This window comes from Alligator mississippiensis, chromosome 6, assembly GCF_030867095.1.
Source record: "Alligator mississippiensis isolate rAllMis1 chromosome 6, rAllMis1, whole genome shotgun sequence".
NCBI classification, from domain to species: Eukaryota; Metazoa; Chordata; order Crocodylia; family Alligatoridae; genus Alligator; species Alligator mississippiensis.
This window is the reverse complement of record NC_081829.1, coordinates 75,071,105-75,091,327: the sequence shown is the minus strand read 5'-3', so window position 1 is coordinate 75,091,327 and position 20,223 is coordinate 75,071,105. Positions and strand designations below refer to the sequence as shown.

The following is a 20,223-nucleotide window of genomic DNA, read 5'->3' as shown; positions in this document are numbered from 1 at the left end:
CAATTGGTTCCCGAAAACCACGTTTTAAGTTGAAACGTTGTAACTCGGTACCGATTTTCCCATAGGAAACAATGTTATAATGGGGGATTGGTTCCTGAACCAAGGCCCAATACCCTATTTTCACCAAAAATAACCAAGAATTTTGTACTCAATCAATTATAGATGAGTAATATAGCTACATTAATGTATTTATACTGTAAATGGCAATCATATTGATTTGGAAAGACTTCTTTGAGGTAGCTTTGCTGGACTTTTTGAAGGGCTCTTGGTTAGACTTTTTGAAGGTTTCTTGGCTGGAGTCTTCTCAGAAGTCTTGGCTGCAGGCTTTTCTGGAGTCTTGTCTCCTTTCTTAAGAAAGCATCCAAAGAAGTATAGACAGATGTTCTCCATGGAGATGGGCAATGCAGCGAACTTGTTCGCTGGCATGGCATGGCATCACATCAAGCATTGTAAAGTTGAAACTGATGTCAGAAAGTTGAAACAGGGTGTCAATTTATAAACATTGTAAGTGTGAAACATTGTAACTTGAAATGTGGTAAGTCAAGGACTGCCTATACAGCACAGGAAGCGTCTTGCGTAGATGCAGCCACAGACATCAAAGTTGCTTGGGACCAGGTTCTCAAAGATATTTAGGCAACTGACTCTCAATGACATTAATGGGACAAATACCTCCAGCAAGATGGGCCTTGGTGTTTTGAACATTTTACCCCAAGACCTCTCTATGAAAAGGACTTGATCAAGGCTGACAAAGCCAAATCCTTTTCCCTTTAAAAGGGACTTGTAAAAATCCCCTGATTGTGCAACAGTCTCTTAATTTCATGACTGGGCAAACCAATCAAAGTGTGAACAGTGGGTGCATCTATGCGTTCATTACTACACTATAATTACAGCACATTAAGTTTAGTATCTGTAATGAAAGGTAGTAATGTAATGCGTTGTAATTGGTAGTACTGCGCATTAGCAGAAACGAATGGTCTTTTTGTGACACTAAAGCACAGTAGACTAAATCTACGGTTTTGCCCACCACACTAATGTACAGTAGAATTAGTCTACTGCACTTGAGGTGTCTCGTGTAGACGCACTCAGTATGTTGTATAAAACTCTGTATGCCACTGCCCCCACCTTTGGTGTATCTATGTTTGTGGAACAGGAGAAGATTGAAAACAACATGATTACTGACATCTATATGTCCATAATGAGAGATCTGACATGGAGAGCAGGGGAATAACAGAAGTCCATAGCTGCTGCAAATCCAGAAATTTGCATTATTGGTATCTGGCTGCTTAAATGAAACTCACAATGCTGAAGCCTTAGTTTTGGTGGTTTGAAAATTTTGTGCAACTTAAGAGTGAGAGAGACCAATGAAGAATATGCCAAGCAAATGTAAGCGTGAGAGTGGTCTTGATAATAAACATTATCTACATGCTTATAGTAAATATAACATATCAAAGAGTTTCTTTTTTCTAGTGAGATCACTTGACACATAACTCACAAACACTCCATTTTTTATTTGTACTATGCTTTTATTTTTATTTGTACTGTGCTTTTTCCTTGTTTGGGGTAAAAAACACTGAATGGGCAAATGCAGGCAGACAGGAAAGCAGGCATCAGAAGACAGACAATAGGCACATCTATACATCACCCTACAGTGATGTAGTGTGTCTCTACATCACCATATAGCACACTACATTGACATAGCAATCACGTGGGTCTACACATGATTGGCAGCTATATCGCTGTAGCAGTGCACTCCCCCATTTTATGCACCGCTACTGTGATGTAGCAGTGAAATCTAACCGTGAGCATGATGCAGTACAGGCAGTTACTGCACTGTACTTTAGTACTTCCAAAAGGAAATAATAAGTGCTTTAATACTTTCAAAAGGAAGTACTGAAGAACAGCACCATAGCAACATCACTGTATGGCAACAAGTAGATGCGCCAAATAAGAAGTAGGCAGAATATCTGTGGGTCCTTCTACCCACGCAGTTAATTCAGAACTGGAGTAAACAACTCCCGGGAACAGCATCTACACATGTGCCCAGGACAGCAGCAATTTCAGCAGAGTAGTTTATGCCAGGGCTGCTCAGTCCTAGGCTCTGGATGGTAGCATTGGGTGGTAGAGCAGCTGGCTCAGGGGACAAGCGTGCTGAAAGAGTACAGCCATGTGGCTAGGAGGCAGGCAGGGAGTCTGACCCCCTGCTGGCTGGGCTGACCAGGCATAATTAACACTTGCGGTCAGCATCTACAAATGCTTTTAATTGCAGTAAATTACCCCGGTGTAAGATACTGCTGCCCCCAACAGTACTATCTTATGGTGGTTTAAATTAATTTACTGTGGCCTAGTACCATCACATATGTATACAGTGATGCTTTATTCTGTAGCTAATTAATCTACTCCTCAGTAAAGCATATGTGTAGATGCAGCCTGAGGTATTATTGCAGAGCAAAAGTTTCCTAACAGTCAAAACAGTACTCTTGGATGCTGGTAGGGATTAGCTTGCAAAGTTATAGCCACATTCTTCTCTTAAGGAAACCAACAGAATTACACTGGTATAAATCTGAAGAGAATAGGGTCCTCCATGTTGTTTTGTTTACTGCAATGAAAGGAACACACAATGCAAAATAGCCCACCTATGTGAATGATGCAATGAAAACACTAACTGAATATGTAATATCTTCAAGTCTGAATCATACTATTTTTTAAGGTGATACATAAACTGTACTTCATAAACTAAATAGAAGGCCAGATTTTTTGCTGAAATCAATGGTTAAATCAGCAGATCGAAGCCCCAGTGGTGAGGGAGGGAGCGGGGCACAGGCAGGAGCAGGGATTGGGGTGAGTGGGGCCCAAGCCAGGCTTGGTGGTGGGACAAGCAGAGGTCTGGGGGGCACATGCCCCCTGATCTGTGCATGGGGTGGAGGAGGCTGCCACTGTGCTTTGTTCCCTGATGAAGCTGCCCTTCACCTCCTGCCCACCTGGCAGCGGGATGCATGCAGTGTCATGCAGCTTTCGGGGCAGCGGGGCTAAAAGTGCAGCAGCAACCACCTCCACCCCACACACTGATCAGGGGGCATGTATTCCCCAGGCAATGTTCCTTCTAAGGAGTAGCGGTCCATGAGTGTACCGCTTCAGTCCGTGAGCACGCTGCTTCGGTCCTGCCTCTCCCTTTCAGTGCGGTGTGGGACACTTACAAAAGGTAAGCTCCTCACTCTTCACCTGAGGCAGGCAGCGGGGCCTTGGGGGCTGGAGGCTGCGGGGCTGGAGGCTGGGGGGCTGGAGCCTGGGGGGGGGGCTGGAGAGCTGGAGTCTGAGCGGCAGGGGCTGGAGGCTGGGGGGCTGGAGCCTGGGGGGTGGGGGTTGGGGGGCAGGAGCCTGGGGGGTGGGAACTAGAGGGCTGGAGCCTGTGGGGCTGGGGCCTGGGCCTGGAGCCTGCCTGCCCTGAATGAGGCTCCACTGGGGGCTGGAGGCTGGCGCGGGCTCTGGGAAACTGCTCCGCTCCGCTGCATTGCTTCGGGCAGTGAGGAGGCACATGGCATCAGGGCCAGGGAGTGGAGCACTTCCTGGAGCCCATGAAGCAGTTCCCTGGGGCCAGCAGAGCCCACGCCAGCCCCCGCCCCAGCCTCCATCCCTGCTTTGCCTCACCTGAGGGAGGAGCCACTGCCTGCCCCGAGTGAGGCTCCTCCAGCTCTGGGGAACTGCTCCGCAGGCTCTGCTGGCTCCAGGAAGTGCTACACTCCCCGGCCCTGACTCCACATGCGTCCTTGCTCTCCTAGGCAATCCGGGGGAACGGAGCAGTTCCCCAGAGCCGGCACAGCCCATGCCAACCCCCGCCTCCACCTAGGGGAGGAGCTTACCTTTACTAAGTGTCCCATGCCACAGCCCAGCTCCATTCCTGGTGGGTGCGTGGCCTGAAAAAGTTTGTGCATGACTCAACTTTAACTCATGCGTGGCCGCGCAGGCGCACACCTTAGAGGGAACTCTGCCCCTAGCCCTCCGCTTATCCCACTACCCAGCCCGGCTCGGGCCCCACTCACCCCAGCCCCTGCTCCTGTCCCTGCCTATACGCCGCTCCCTCCCTCACTGCTGGGGCCTCAATCTGCTCCTCCCCATGGCAGTGATGGAGGGAGTAGGGCTGGGGCTGGGACAGGGGCAGGCCCTGCACACCTGGGGTGGGGTGGAGCCACAAATGACTCATCCAGGGGTGCCCAGCATGGGAGGGGGTGGAGGCTCCTGTCACTGCGTGCATCCCAGGAGGGCATTGGGGGGGGTGCCCCAGATCTGCGCAGGGTGGGGTGTGCAGCCACTGCGGTCTGAGGCTGGGGCTGGGCAGGGCTCTTCATGGCAGGGGGGATGGGCCACACTGTGCTCAAGGAGGGTGGTGGTGGTGCTGGGAGACAGAGTTGAGCTGGGAGGGGCACTACAGTGAATTTTTGGGTGGCGGTAGCCCCACTCCCAGTGCTACTGCCACCTGTCCTAAGCACAGCCCAGCCCAGCCCCCACTGGGAAAAGCCCAGTGCCACCCCAGCTCCAGCCCACAGAGGCAGCCCACCCAACCCCATGCACAGATCCGGGGGCACATGCCCTCCCGGGGTGTGTGTAGCAGCAGGAGCTGCCCCCAGGATGAACCACTCACAGCTCTGTCCTGTGCCCTGCCCCAGCACCTGCCCCAGCCTCAGCCCCACTCCCCCCACATACCTGCTGCAGTTGCCCAGCACCCATGGTTCAGCTGCCTTGTGATCCTACCTTCTGCCACGTGTTTGGCAGGGGGGGCTAAGTCCTGTTAGCCCCCACTTCTGCCGCCTATGGGGGGTGTGGATAACTAAGCCAAATATCTGATAGTTCACTTTGTTTGATCTGCATAATTCAGACTCATTGGTTAAAATATAGCAAACATCTTCCTAAATGTTTTCCCCACACTTTCATCTAGTGATTCAGACTAATTACATGGCTGTAATATAAACAGCAAGCTGACTTTGATCAGATAAGGCAGTCTACCTAGGCTTGAAATGATATTTTAAATTAAACTACACTTAAAACCAAATTGTGCTATGGCAGTATGAACTACATTTCCTGGATTTTGTGGCTCTCAAGCAAACCTTTTATGTAGACTTTTGTTAATGAGTATAGCCATTAAAGATGTATTTAACATGAAGATAAAAAATTCATTGCCCAATCTGGTCTTTTTCCCCCACTTGGCTGTTGTGCCAATTAATGGGCACACTTCATGGGAATAAAAGCAATGAAAAACAAACTTTTAAAACATAAAAAAAATGTTAAGCTTCACCAGGAATATTCTACTAACTGATGATTGGAGGAATCACTTCTGATGTCTTAATGCCTTTACTCACTCCAATTATTTTCCACCAATTATTTTTTTTAAATCAAGCCATAGGTTTTCAAAACATATTGGAAACATTCCTTTTATTCTTCTGTTAATTGTCTTTCATTGATCTGCAGAAGGAAAGATGGCAACTCCATATGAGGCATCTACCTGCTAACTGCCCTCTGCTTATTTCTGAGAGTGTTAAACTGCCCAGACACAACCCTGAGTCTACACATTGCAGGTGCAAAACATCTGTTCATAATTCTGTTCAAACAAACATGTCCTTGAGGTAATGTAAGATCTGTGTGCAAGTGCTATCACTGGATCCACAAAACCAGAGGAGACAATGCAAATACTAACACTTGGGCAGATGTTAAGCTTTTAGAGAGCACAGCTGAATTTTCACTTGCTTGCAAGCATAGGACAAAGTGCAAGCAGAAATTTGGGCAAATTACATTTTTTGTATGTTCTTGAGCGGAGGCTGAGGGCTGGAATATTGCTCCTTTAATATTTTCATATTTAAAAAAATTGATTATTTTCCCCCCCTAAAATCTTGAGATACTAATAACTTTGCTGACCTTCTGAAGTACTATAAAAGGCATGGGCTGTACTTCAAAAATCATATTATCTAAGAGACTGCTCTTATATGTGCTTGTGCTCCCTATGGCTAGGGACAGAAGTTACACATAAACTTGTTTAAGTGATCAGCAGGGATCCCACCTACCTAGCAGGGATCCTGGTTTTCCCTGATAAAAAAGTCGCAAATTCCCTGATAAAAAATCACATATTCTCTGATAACAACCCAAAAATCTGTGATTAAAATGAAAGGCCCCCTCCAGGGTGGGGACATGGGTGTGACCAGATGCCGGCTGGTATGGCAGCTGGAGCAGGGAGGGCATTTATTTCTCCCCTGCCTGCCCCTGCCCAGATGAACTGCATGTCAAACCACTGTCTGCACAGCAACGGTAACTTACACCTTGTCAAAATGTTAATCCAAGAGCCATCAAGACTGCAGTATGGGGCTAACAGCTTTGATTGTTTCTCAGTTATTAACCTACCTACCTAGCAGAATGTGTTTTCCTATCCAGAGACTTACTGGAGGAAGAGACAAGATAGGACCCTTCTTAAAAAGACTTCATCCCCTCCCACCTCTGGCAGAGGCTAAAGTAAGCAGTTGATAAGGGGAGAGGGATGGGGAGGAGAAGTGATTCCCCTTAGCTCCCCCAGGCCATGGGGGAGGGGGAAGAGACTGGGGAACTGGGGCTGGAGGGACTGGTCCCCTGCCACCTGTGAGCACAGGGCCAAGCCCTGCAGGACCAGACTGAGAGGTGGGAGGTGTTGACAAAGACCTGGCACAACCATCACATGTATGTGCTGGAGATGGAGCTAAGGGAACGAACAGGAGGGGGTCCCAAACTGCTTGGGCTGGTGTGACCAAAGAAAGCAGTGAACTACATTTACAAATTCACTAGGGGGATGCAGCAAGGGATCGGAGATGCTCTGTTCACCAGGGCGCCTCTTGGGGTAACAAAGAACAATGATCACAAAATAACAGACAGCAGATTTAGGCTAGATATCAGGAAAAATGTTGTCATGGTAAGGGTGGCCAAAATTTGGAATGGGCTTCCAAGGGAGGTGGTGCTCTCCCTTACCTTGGGGGTCTTTATGAGAAGGCTAGACAGGCATCTGGCTGGAGTCATCTGACCCAAGCACTTTCCTGCCTAGACAGGGGGTTGGACTCGATGATCTGTTGAGGTCACTTCTGACCCTAGCATCTATGAATCTATTATAAAGCAGAAGCTGTAAAAGGTGGGAGATTGGAATACCTAAGCAAGGACTTGTCTTTTTGGTTTATTACATTCCAATTAAGTTAGATTAAGCTGTGTGTGCTCTCACTGTGTTTTACTAGGCTGTATCTTAGCTTCGGTGATGGTTTTTGGTTGCTGTGTCATGTGCTTGAGGTTGCAAAGTGCAGTGTTCGATACATGCTTGCTTCAGAGAAAGGACTATTCTTGTTCCAGCCTTTACGAATTCAGTGCCACTACCTTTTTCCCCACCCCACCCTCCCAGTCTGGCAGCAGCTGCCCCCCCTTCCTGGAACGGGGTAGGAGAGAGAAGGGGCAGAAGCCTGACAGGCACTACCCTCCCCCACCACCACAGACAGGGGCTGGAGTCCTGTGTGGGCCAGGGAGGGGATTTAAACCCCCACCCCAGCATGCTAGCCCCAGGCTGATGCCTGGTCATGCCCCCTCCACTCCAGCAGGGGGGGGGCGAAAAGTCTCTCTTCCCTCCTCTTAGGCAGTGGCTGGCAGACATGCTCTAGCATGCACCACTGCAGGCATGTGACTGCATTTCCTGCATTAAAGGTGAATGTCTGTCCACTTGCTAATCGGTTCATGCTGCACAGCTTAGAGTAACCTGCAAAGACTGAATCAATTCTGCCTCGGGCTTTTTGACTGTCTGTACCTAGCCACATCTCCAATGACTTCGGCCCTCTTTCAACGCACTGGGAGGCACAGCCAGTATGTGACAGAATCAGGTCCAGAGGAAACAGTTTAGAGAGATGATATGGAGGAATGTGAAGAGAAAAAGGAGAGATATAAGTAAAAGTAAAAATGTGATGAAATCTATATATAAGGGCCATGATGTCTTTACAAGCAAACCACTTCAGCTTTGCTCTCGAGATTAACACAGTGCTTTAATAAGAATATGTACACTGAGGTGTGCATAACCCTATAGCTTGCCAGTACATTGTTTGAAATTAAAATGTAGATTATTTTAAGCACCTTACCCCACGTTTTGTAATTTCATGTCCGTTTCCATGGGGATGGGAGCAGCACTGTGGCAGTCGACAGCAGAGTTGTTAAAACTCTTGTAAATTTCAGCTGTGACTGCCAGTGAGAAAAGCATGCATCATTTCTCATACACTACTTAACGCTCTTTAAGAGCCGTTAGGGCCCCATAAATTCCTAAAGCCTATAGGGTTCTGTCTTTGATAAAATAAAAGGTTAGGAATACATCTTCAAGATGCTTAATACTTTTTTTCTACTTACATAGAAATAATTATTACAGAGCAATAATGTTCCCAACATGAGCACTTAAAGTAGACACTCCTGGAACTAGACTTTTTCACAACTTGAATGCTTTTCTGAATGACTAAGACTGAAATTTTCAAAGGAGATAGACTCCCAATTTTCATTATAGTTAACTGTCTTTGGGACATCTAATCCTCATAAGTACTTGTGAAAAATCCCATTTTTGTTTTATCATGTATAATTAACTGTTTTAGTTATAGCTTTTCTAAGAAGAAAAGGCTTTCCACCCTCACCACACATTTTTTTTTCTTTTTCAACCATGGTAGACAGCCAAAATCACTAAAGCTCAGAAGCTGACCTCTAAGAAGTTGAAACGGGTTGGGAAACACCATTTGCCTCCCTCTTCTTGTTCCCCTTTACAAATGTAGGGAACTGAATGTGAGGTTTGCTTACCATAGGCCTGACACTTCCAGGTCTTCAATAGCAAGGAAATGTGCAGTTGTGGCCCAGGGACCAGGGCTTTACCCAGTCCAATATACAAGAAGAAAAAAATACCTTCCCACCCTTAAAGTTAAAACTCAGTTTGACCAGATGTTTGTGAGCAAGCATCTTGTATTCTTCTAAACATATCATACTATTAAAATCCTAAAGCAATAGCCAAATAATAGTCCTTTTATCCTGATTTATACTACAGTGATTTCTGTTGCTATTTCTTGAGTCAGAGGATGTGTTTACATGTGCTTTTATGTGAGCCTAAACTTGATGCGCATTATAACTTAATTTGTCTAATGCGCATTAAGGTGATTTAGGCTCACGTCTACATGTGCATGCTCTAAGGTGCATTAACATGGAGTGCGGACCAATTTGGGACTAAAGTTAATCCCAAGTGAGTTGACATACACAGCATTAATGCACCTTAGTGCATCTACATGTGTGCTAAGGTGCTTTAGCTATTCATGCCTAAATTTGATACCTGCTTTTGCAGATAAATTTAGATGCAAATAGCCTAAAATCACCATTTTAAGGGACATTAAGGGTGAGCATGTGTAGACCCATGCCCTTAATGTACTTTAAAAATGGTTAAGACGTCTTAAATTGGCACGTGTAGACATGCTCAGAGAATTCCAGACATGGATTTACCGTGTAAAGAAAAAAAGCATTACAGTCTATGTAATTTAATTTGAAGAATGCTCCCGTAGTGCAAGCTTCCGTGAGAATGGGTCTGAATAAGCAATAAGAGCTGTGCTGGAAGACTTCAGGCTTAGGCTCTTTGACAGAAAAGTTACTTTGGCTGCAAATAAGGGAAGAGGAGATGGTGAACCTGGTCTTATTCCTGTTCAAACAGAGAGTTTGTGTAGACTTGAGCGAAAATGAGATTAGTCACAACAGCAAATCAAGTCCTAATTAGACTTTAATACTAAAGACCTTAGATCAATTAGAATTCCTAATTTCAGTTGGCATTCCACAGATGTGGTACAAAGACAACAAAAAGCCCTCATACCAAATTACTTCAATTTAAATGGAAAAATGACAGCTAAACTAATGACACCAGATACATTTATATGTTCCTGACTTTCTTTTAGTTAGTCATTTTGATGCTCTTAGAGGAGGCAAGACAGAAAATCCTTCTGTGGTTATGCTTTGAATATAATATTAGACAAAAAATGTATACCCTTAGTTGTAGATAACTATTCTCCAACTATTTGGGTTGGTCTAATAAAAGATATCAGATTCACCCAAGGGACCTTGTCTGCCTATGTCCTTAGACCAACACGGCTACAACCTACACCTCTACCCTTAGTTGTTTTGGTTTTTTATGGGGGGGGGGGGAAGGGAGTTGTATCTCCCATTGTAGGTTATGGGTAGTGATGCTGGCACTGCCTGAAACTTCCTGGCATTGCCCAGTATCTTCCATTATATCTTGTTCTGGTTTTTTATAACTTTGCCTAATTTAAGTATTTGGGCTGAAATGTTCCTGTTTCAGTTTCATACTGCTTGTTTCAATAAACGTGTTTCAACCATTTCCAAGAATGATATGAGGGAAGAAAGGTAGTTTTGAACATCATTAAAAACAATTAACAATAATGTGCTGTTGAGAAGACCTAGATTCTCCATGCTATGGAGCTAAGACCTGAAGTATGAATTAAAGTTTATGGGCACTTTTAATTCTGACATTTCCTAACTTTTATGTGATTGAATTGTAACCTTCACTTTCTTTTAACAGTTTTTGAGTGTGTATAATAGCTTATTTTGTTTCCTTTCTGCGAGTGCTAGTAAATATTAAGTTCCATGCATTCTTGGGTTTTCTTTACTATAAAAACAATTGCTAGAAACTTCCCATATCACTATCTTTTGTCTCAGTACTGTAACTTGGGGTAGGTGAGTGCGACACCAGAGCAGGTGCCAGGACAGCAGCCCCCGATAAGCCCATGCTGCCAGCCACCACCTCAGCCTCAGTTCAGACAGTTTATGCTAGGGCAGCAGCAGCCCATTCTGTTGCCACAACCGAGGGAGCCCCTAAGCAGGGCTGAAAGCACTCACTTCCCTCCCCACCCCCCACCCTTGTGCTTCCCAGTGCGCCAAAAATTCAGGTTCTGTCTCTGTCCAATCTCTTATTTTGGGAAACAGACTTTAGAGAGGAAAGTAGCTGCACTAGTTCAGTCAGAAGTTCTAGCTAATTTGAGTTCAGTTCAGCCAGGGCTATGCCAATTAATAATTCTTGATACAGTTCAATTTGGGGCAGTCTTTTTTCCAGAATTTTTTGATTGAAAAACAGCTCCAGATGCACAGCTATGGCATGTAAGTCAAGCCACTTTATTTTTAGCAGGCACTGTAGAAGGTAAAGTTAGTTTCTATACAATTAAGGGCTCTTCCACCTAAGTTCTAAAAGAGTGGAGAGAACTACTCTGTGGGTATGTTCTGTTGCTCCTTTGTAAGTTATCACAAAGCATAAAGAGATCTTTTCTTTTTCAGACCAACTTTTCAGTTAGTTGGAGCATAACCTTGAAATGCTCTCTACCATTTTAAAGGTCAAACCAGAAAACATCAAAAGGGTGTCTGGTGTAATTGGGGACAAGACTAAAAGCATATTTGTCTGGAAGCAGGTGACTGACCATTTAATATCAATTCAGATTAAATTGAGTAGCATTTTACTGACACACACATTTATTAAGAATTATTAGTTGATAGGTTGATATTGGAGGGGACTCGATCCTGAAAAATAGTCATTCTGAAAAAAAAAATGGGGATCTTGGTAGATAAGCATCAGGTGAACATTATCTTGTACTGCAACACCATGGGTAGCAGGATTCATGCAATTGTTGGACGCATAAACAGAATATTGAGCAAGCATAAAGAGGTTATAATACAGGGATGAACAATTATTTTGGCTGGAAGGCCACTTAATGAGTTTGGACCTGTCAAGGGCCACATCAATCTCTTTCTCTTCTCTTCTCTTCTCTTCTCTTCTCTTCTCTTCTCTTCTCTTAGAAACCAGCCAGAGCTGTAGTTCGTCCGGAGCCCCAACACTCAGCTGTGACCCCAGGCAGGAGTTTCTCCTGTGCCAGGCAGAGTCAGCTGTGGGTGAAGCCAGTACGTTCTGGAGCCCTGACACAGATCACAGCTGACATTGCCACCTGCCAAGTGTGGGAGAAGCTCCTGCCTGGGTCCACAGCTGAAGCTCCTGGCAGGTTCTGCATCTAGGCTCCCAAACCTGCCAGCGGCATCCATAGCTGACTTTGCCACCCACATACTCTGGTGGAAGCCCCACTCGGGTCCACAACTGATGCCGCTACATAAAGGGCTGATGCTGCCCCGCTGAAGCAGTCCTGCTGCTTGCCCAGCACCACATAGCAGTTGGCGCTGCCAGTCACCCACAGGCTAGATCTAATGAGTTGGCAGCCGTCCACTTGCAGGCCAGATCAAATCTGTTGGAAGGCTGGATCCGGCCCCTGGGCCCTATTTTGCCCACCCCTGTTATAATACCTCTGTTTTTGACATTAATGCAACTGCTACTGACATACAGAATTCAGTTCTGGTGTACAATTTTTTCAGAATAATGAATCATTAAGAGATTAAAATAATTATTTTAAATAATAAAATAATTAAAGATCTAGAAAACATATAGTATCCAATGAGAGATTCAAGTTGCTCAATCAATGTAGTTTATCAAAGAAAATGTTGAAAGGTCATTTGACCACAATTTTATAGGTACCTAGACATGGAACCAATGTTTGGTGATAAAGTGTCAGTCTAACCAGCAAAAGTATAACAAGATCCAAAGGCTGGAACCAAAGCTAGGTAAATTTAGACACAAAAGAGGGCAGTACTTCTAACTGGAAAAGTAATTAATAATCAGAACAATATATCAAGGTTTGTAGTATATTCTCCATCACCGGATGTTTTTTAAACAACAACAGATTTTTTTTTCCTAAAAGAGATGCACCAGCTCAACGACAACTATCACAATTGAGGGAGTAACTAATTCAGGAATTCCTATGGCTCAAGAGGTCAGACCATATTCTCATAATAGTCTGTTTTGGCCTTGAAATCTAGAAATCTATATTTAGATTTATCTGAAAGATATTTCTGGACTTTGTTTTACTAACAGATGTATAATAATTTTGTGTTTCTATAAACCCTTGTAGTATAACTAAAATTAAGTGAATCTTTCACTGTCAATTTTAGACAGTTATGTCTTTAATTCCACTACGCCTGTCATTAGGGACATGTACGATACAATTATAAACCCCAGACTACTTTTGCCCAGTTTTTTTAATTAACCATTGTTTTAAACTGTCATAATGTTAGTAACTCTTTCATGTTATGTCATGCATAAAACTGACGTATTAATTGGCTTTTTATTTGAGGAAATCATCAAAATGTCTTAAGAGATCTCCATAGCAACCATGCTGTGCCAGTAAATATGAGTACACCAGAACAACACTGTGATTTCTCTGAATATACTAACAAGCAATGATGAAAAAGGCAAGCACTACCTAAAAATATCTATGAAATGGTAATAAGTCTACCCTTGTATAGGAGCGCTGCATGCAAGTTTTCTTTCTATATATAATAATCAATCCTTTGACAACATTTCCTCATTTAGAAAGGTTTCTTTCTTTTTAAAGATATAGGTTCTGTTTAGAAGAAAATGCCCTCTAAATTATATAGTAAAGCTGCTGATTTTCTAAGGCATTTTATAATTGTCTTGCTCATTGTTCTTGTTGCCATTAACATTCTAAATGGGTAACACTTTGTGCTTCTACCATGCAACCACTTCAATAACAACGTTTTTGGAGTCTTCATAGAAGTTCCATGCACATAGAAACCATATGGGCAAGCCCTATATACAGTGAATTGCTGCACTAGGTTTCATGGATTTTGTCATATTGATCTTAACATCACTTTTATTTTCCATTCCAATTATATCACAACTCTGTACTTGGTTAGTTAGTTGTAATGTAGTGCATGTAGCCTGGTCATTTGTACCATTTACTAATACAAAAGAGATGCCTGTGTTAATAATTCTTCAGTCCTAATTACTTTGAATGGCTAGTAAATGCTTGTTAGTCAATACCCACTAGCTTATTTTCCATACTTAGCATATTTTCTAGCTGTTAAGAGTGGATGGTAGGTTCCCAAGTCTGACCTCACTTACACAAGTGACATCAATAAGAACTGCACTCAGGTAAACATGAGCATAATTGTGCCCTAAGGGTGCTAGTTAATATATACATTAGGTTCAGAATATTACACATCTAGTATACAATCCTGGCTTCACTTAAGTCAAGTGGAGATTTGCCAGTGATTTCAATGGAACTAGTATTTTTTCCTTACCACTGTAGCAATTGTTAATGAACTTAAAATTGTGTAAAACACTGTCAATAAAATGTATTGGGGAAGGGAGGGGATCCTTATCTGTGGGCCTGAAAATAGTCATTCAAGGAGTTACATAAATTTAAGGTAATATTCTGGCTCAGATTCAACAAGATACTTAAGCAGGTATCTAACCATATGTTAATCCTTGCTTTGCAAACTCCTTATAGGTAGTCAATAAATGTTCTCCCTCAGGCCCTTACTTCATTTTCTTTCAGAGTATTATATTTCCCACAGTATTATTCTTAATTTTTTCATAGCTATAAAGGCAGCTTTCCTGATACTAGTGAGGAAGACAAACAGAATGCATACAATGATGCTCCATGAGTCACTTAGCATTAAAGTCTATTGTGCATCAAAGTAAACATATTATGTGTGATCACTTTAACAGAAGTGAACGTATTTATGATTTTGTACTGGGACATCATTCATCATTGCCCAATCTTCTGGGTTTTGTTCTTATTCATAGAAAGGTCAGAATCTCACGTCATCAGTAACTTCTGTTTTCCTGTTCTGTTTTCTTTTAAATCATCTGTTGTGTTTTATTAACAATTTGTATTAATTTTATCATAGAGGGCCCAATCCAGCAAGTCTATGTGACATTCCTGTTTAAATCAATAGGATTTCCCAATACCTGTGACCATATAGAGTGAAGTTATGTTGATTATCAGATTATCACGCAATATCCAAATACGAACTGTAAAAATCACACTGTCTAGCTACTTAATAGAATATTAAATGGTATTTGAATGTCACTTTGGAGTACGTCAAAAGACATTCTTTCATCTGTGAATCCTGATATAGGAAAAATGAAATTGTACAGTTTACCTAAATGCTATAAGTTGAAAATTAAACTCCTTTACTCAGAAGAGGATAAGGCAGTGCTGGTCACATCATTACACCAAACACCCTGTACCAGCCCTGAATCCTCTAATAAGAGAACTACTACTGGAAGACATTTGAAAAATTGAGAGGGTAGACTGGGAGAGGGAAAAAGGATGTAGAACATGCTACAGTGCATAATTCACTGCTGCCCAACATACTTTTCATTTGCAAACTACCCCAAAAGTAAACCATTAAAGGGACAGAAGTTACACATAAACCAGTTTAAGTGAAACTGGTTTAAGCCTATAACAGAAGTTCAGTGCATATAAACCAATTTCAAAACAGCAGAAACTGGTTTCAGATAAACCTGGTTGAATGTAGTATCAGACTTAACAGATTTTGGTCACTCTGGTTTATGGAACTTCTGTCCCAGACCGTTTTCTGGTTAAAATTAAACCAGAAGCCCCAGCATCCTAGCATGCTTTGGAGCCCTGGGCTGGGCTGGGCTGTGCTGTCTGCTCCAGAGAGCAGGGCTGGCCCCTCCCCTCTGCTCACTAGCTGGAGCAGAGGTGTGGCCAGACACTGCCCAGCATGGCCCCCTAAGGCTAAAGAGGCAGAGAGGGGGTTTATTTCCATTTCCTTCCCCTCTCCCCCTGGGAACTGCCTGGTCAGGCAGAGCAGCTCCTATCAGAGTAACCCCCACCCCTCGCTGCTACAGCAGCAGGGGAAGGCGTGTGGCCAGAGCCAGCAGGCATGGCCCAGCCATCTGCCAGCCTTGCCTGTGGCTGGGGTTGGACAGGTAAGCCAGGCCAGCCTGTGGGAACTGCTGAAGGTGGGCATGGAAGGGCTGGCCCAGGCTGGGCTGCAGAAGCAGGGCCCTTCCCAGGAGGCCTGGCTTGGGCTGGAGCCACGGGAGCTGTGCAGCCAGATTACTCTCAGCTCCCCATGCCCAGGCCAGGCAGGACTGTCATGGAGCTGCAGCCGACTGGGAAGGGCCCTGGTGGGGCCAGCCCAGGGTGGGTCACAGGAGCAGGGCCCTTCCCAGCCAGCTACAGCTCTGTGACAGCCCAGCTCAGTGGCACGGGTGGTGACTGACCAGGCAGCAGCATGGAAGCGATGCCGGTGCAGCTGTGGGTGGGCACCGTGGCAGCCAGACTGGCCACGTGGACTGGCCAGCTCAGAGGCGCCAGCGGGCATGGAGCCTGGCAGCCACCCGGCGCAGCGAGCTCACGTGCCAACAGCTGCCGCGCCCCTTCTGTTACTGTGCAGCACCTGGCCAGCTATAGCCACACCAAAAGCTGTGCATTGGCCAGGGCTGGCGGGGCTGTTCTGCCTCCTTCACCTCCAGCTGCTGCTGCCAATGCTGCCAATGCTGCCCGTGCCCTGTTGCGCTGCTTTGGGTGGCTGGGTGGGAAGCTTCAGCCTGGTGGATTCTGCCCAGTGCATGGAGCTCTGACTTCCAGCTTCCTTCCACCTGCTCCAGCTGCCCTGTGCAATGAGCAAGCAGCCCTTGTGGGCAGGTGGAGTGGGTGGAAGGCAACCAGGAGCTCCATGCACTGGGCAGAAACCACCGGGCTGAAGCTTCTGCCCACCCAGAGAAGTGTGGCAGAGGCAGCAGCAACAGCAGGAGACAAGGGAGGCAGAACATCCCCACCGGCCCTGCCCAGCGCACAGCTTCTAGTGTGGCTGCAGCCAGCCTGGCGCTGCACAGTGATGGACAGGGGGCACAGCAGCAGCTGCAGGTACACGAGTCCCTGTGGTGGACAGCTGCCGGACTCTAGGCCTGCCAGTGCGTCCGAGCCACGCAAGACAGCCATGAAAACGATTGACACACCCCATGCGGCCAATCCGGTTGCCAAGGCACCCGCCCACAGCTGCAGTTGCATCGCCTTCATGCTGCTGCCCTCCAGGCACACCCAGGCTGGGGTCCCTACAGGCCAGGGTAAGGATTTAAACCCCACCCTAATCATATTTAACACCCTGGCGGGGGCCTGACCATACCCTCCAGGTCAGATTCTCTTGTCTTGCGGCTGTGGAAGGAAAGGGAGGGCTGCTCTAGCGCCCCTCAACTTCTAGCCTGAGCTTCTACAGACATGTGGCTGCATTTCCTGAATCCAAAGTGAATGTCTATTCACTTACAAATCGGTTCAATCTACGTAGGTGAGACTAACCTGCAAAGATTGAATCAATTTAGGTTCGGGCTTTTTGAATGTCTGTCTCTAGCCTGAGAGAGGCTGGGGTCACATCTAAAAATGGTTTTGGCTGATGCAAATGTAGCTGCGCCTCTGCCACATGTGTGTGTCCCTGGAGGGGTTGGGTGAAGAGGAACAGTGTGCAATGTAGGAGGTTTCTGAAAGCTGCTCTAACTGGCCCAAAAAATGGGGTGGAGAGAGATTTCCAACTAGCCAAACTGCCATGCTCCAGTGTGGCAACATCTGTTTGGGGGACGTCCAGTTATTCCCATTCAGCTTTCAAGTGCAGGAAGCATGCGGGGAGGTTTACCATCTATCTGGCTGGCTGCACTGCCCTGAGAATAACTTCGGGCTTGTCATTTCCAGGAGGGAGCTGGCTTCTGCAGGGGCTACAGCTACTCACCCCCTCGGCATTTCTGTCTGCCTGCAACCTCATCCCCTGCACAGCATGCGGCGGGGGGCAGCAAGCCCCGCCGTGCCCGAGGCTGGAGCCGCAGGCGCGGGGCACGATCCCGGCGCGGAGCGGAGCGCGCCGGCTGCCCGCAGCAGCAGCAGCAGCTCCCGGACACACAACAGCGCTGCACCTCCCGGGACACTTGCAAAGTTAGGTGCTGCCTCGCACGACCCTGCTGCCCGGACAAAGGGGTCCCAGCCCGGCCCAGCCCCGGGCTCAGCCGCCGGAGCGATCTCCAGCCCAGCTCCTTGACTTGCTCGGACCCCACGTCCCGGCCGAGGAGTTGCCTCGCGCCCCGCGGCGCCCCGCCGGCACTCACCGTCCTCCTTCTCGTCGAACACGGGTCTCTTGGAGGAGGACGTGGTCGCCCCCATCCTCTTCTTCCACTTGCTCCAGTGAAACATTGGGCGCGGAGGCGCGCGGGCATGCCCTGCCCCGGTGCCGAGCCGCTGCAGGGTGGCCAAGGAGCCGCGCCGCCGCTCGCCCGCCCGCCCGCGCTCAGTGCCGCCGGCCGGAGGCTCCGCGCCGCCCCGCACGCATGGCCCGGGTCGCGCCGGCCCCGCTGCCTCCTGCCCCGCGGGCGCTGCTGCGGGGAGCGGAGCGCACTGGAGCCGCAAGCGGCCAGGCTGGATGCAGGCGAGGAATCACGAGAGCGAAGCCCCGCTCGCCTCCCTCCTTCTCCTCCTCCTCCTCCTCCTCCCTCCTCCTTCTCCTCCTCCTCCTCCCGCCCTCGCGGCTTCCCGGAGGCAGGTGCCGGGGAGCGTGGCCACAAAGCAGGCGCCAGCCCCGGGGGGAGCGCGGGGACGTGGTGCGGCTCGCCGCCGGGGCCGGCCCCGCGCGCTGCCCCGATGCGAGGTAGGCGGCGCCCGAGCAGCGCCAGCGCCGAGTTACCTTTAACCTGCTGAGATCATCGAGATGCCGCTAGGCTGGGCTGGGCTGGGCTGGGCTGGGCTGGGGGCTTGGCGGGGAGGGGAGGACTGGAGCTGGCTTCGCACGCCCGCTTGCCTGCGGGGTTGTCAAAGCAAGGACCCGGCTTGCAGGTGGTGACTGCGCTGTGATTCACGAGCCGGGGGGCGAGGGGGTTGCAAAGGGCCACATCTGCCTCCACCGCTGAGCAAGGAAAGACAGCTGCTGGGGTGGGAATAGCCTCCTCTTGCAGTGGGATTCATTGCATGTCGCACCACTACACACCTCCCCTCTCTGGCAGTGAGGGGCTGGGAAGAGCACAGAGAAGTCCTTGGAGGTCGTTTTCTTCCTTGACACATGCCATCAGCCTGCTGTAGACCCCAGGCGGCCGGCTTTCCGCTGGCAAAACTGGCCAGCAGAGCTTCACAACCAGAAATGCAGCGCGAGGCCTTTCTGTGGTTAAACCATGTCAGTGGGAATGAGTTCTTGGAAGCAGTCTGTCACATCACCTGTCTTCGAGCCAGGGAAAGGCGGGGGGGGGGGACTGGCGCTGGAGCGCTTCTGTAAGTGGACTATGTAGGCATACTTTTTTTAAGGTTACACTGTTTTTCATTTGCATTGCTAATTAATTCCCAGCCGTTTTCTCCTCACGTATTTGTGTTACTTAAATTGCAGGCTGTGCATAGCAAAAATCCTTTTAGAGCATTGCCATGAAGTTGTACTAGGCGCAAGTAGTAATAGCAATTAAACTTCATCCTGCTGATCTTGAAAATACAGAAAGTATGATCAGATGATGGATAAAGAAAAGAAATATCTCTAGACCTATTCCTATAGCAACTGTCTTCTTTCTTTCTCTTTCCTTCCCCACCCTCTCTGTTTATTGACCCCTGTTTTGATTTGTGATTTGATGTGGATTTTTGAACTCTCATAGCTGGGAATATACATGATTTCCATTTGCTCTCCCCTCCGTTTATATGTGTAATATTTATCAAAACTTTGACTCAACACAGACTTTAAGCACATGCTTTAATCATGTGAGTGGCTCCACTGAAATCAGTTGACTAGTTGCATGCTCAATTAAATTTCATTGAGACCTAGTAAAAATTAATATCCTGTTACTTATATGGACATCATCCACTGCCTTCCATGGGAGTTTTACTTGATGGGTCAACAGTACAGAAGCAGGTACATATTATGCTCATTTTCCATGAAGCACTGTATTTTAAATGTATATCATCTGTGTTTAGGCCAGACACTGCTTCTGCAGCATCAGTATATATTTATTATCGATTTCCCTGGGAGCCAGACTGAGCCATTGTTGAATTTATGCAAAACTCCCTTTGCATACAGTGGACTAATCAAGCTTTCATTTCACACCCAATTTACCAAGATATCAATGGGACTGTTGCTTCAATAGGATCCTTAGGTAGAGGGCTCCATCTTTCTCTAATATTTTTAAGTTTCAGTTGTATAAAGGCCTTTTTTATTAGTAGTAGATATCTCACTGGGTTTAATTATTTTTAAACACATATATAAACACCATGACAACTATGAAAGGTAATTAGACTATATCATGGATATGGTTTTTGCCAATGTTCAGTTGTTATT

The 20,223-nt window shown here is 46.6% G+C and overlaps 1 protein-coding gene across 2 annotated transcripts in view; it reads right to left on the bottom strand.

Annotated features, from left to right (window-relative positions):
* STK32C (serine/threonine kinase 32C) overlaps nt 1-18,326 on the bottom strand; it is a 277,360-nt gene extending 259,034 nt beyond the window's left edge. The window contains exon 1 of one of the 2 annotated variants that reach the window (XM_014611373.3): nt 18,029-18,326. In XM_014611373.3, coding sequence (XP_014466859.2) covers nt 18,029-18,113 — 85 coding nt within the window. In that variant the 5' untranslated portion in view covers nt 18,114-18,326. The remainder of the gene's footprint in view (nt 1-18,028) is intronic. The other variant, XM_019482914.2, reaches the window with a different exon arrangement.
* Between the last annotated feature and the right edge of the window lie 1,897 nt (nt 18,327-20,223).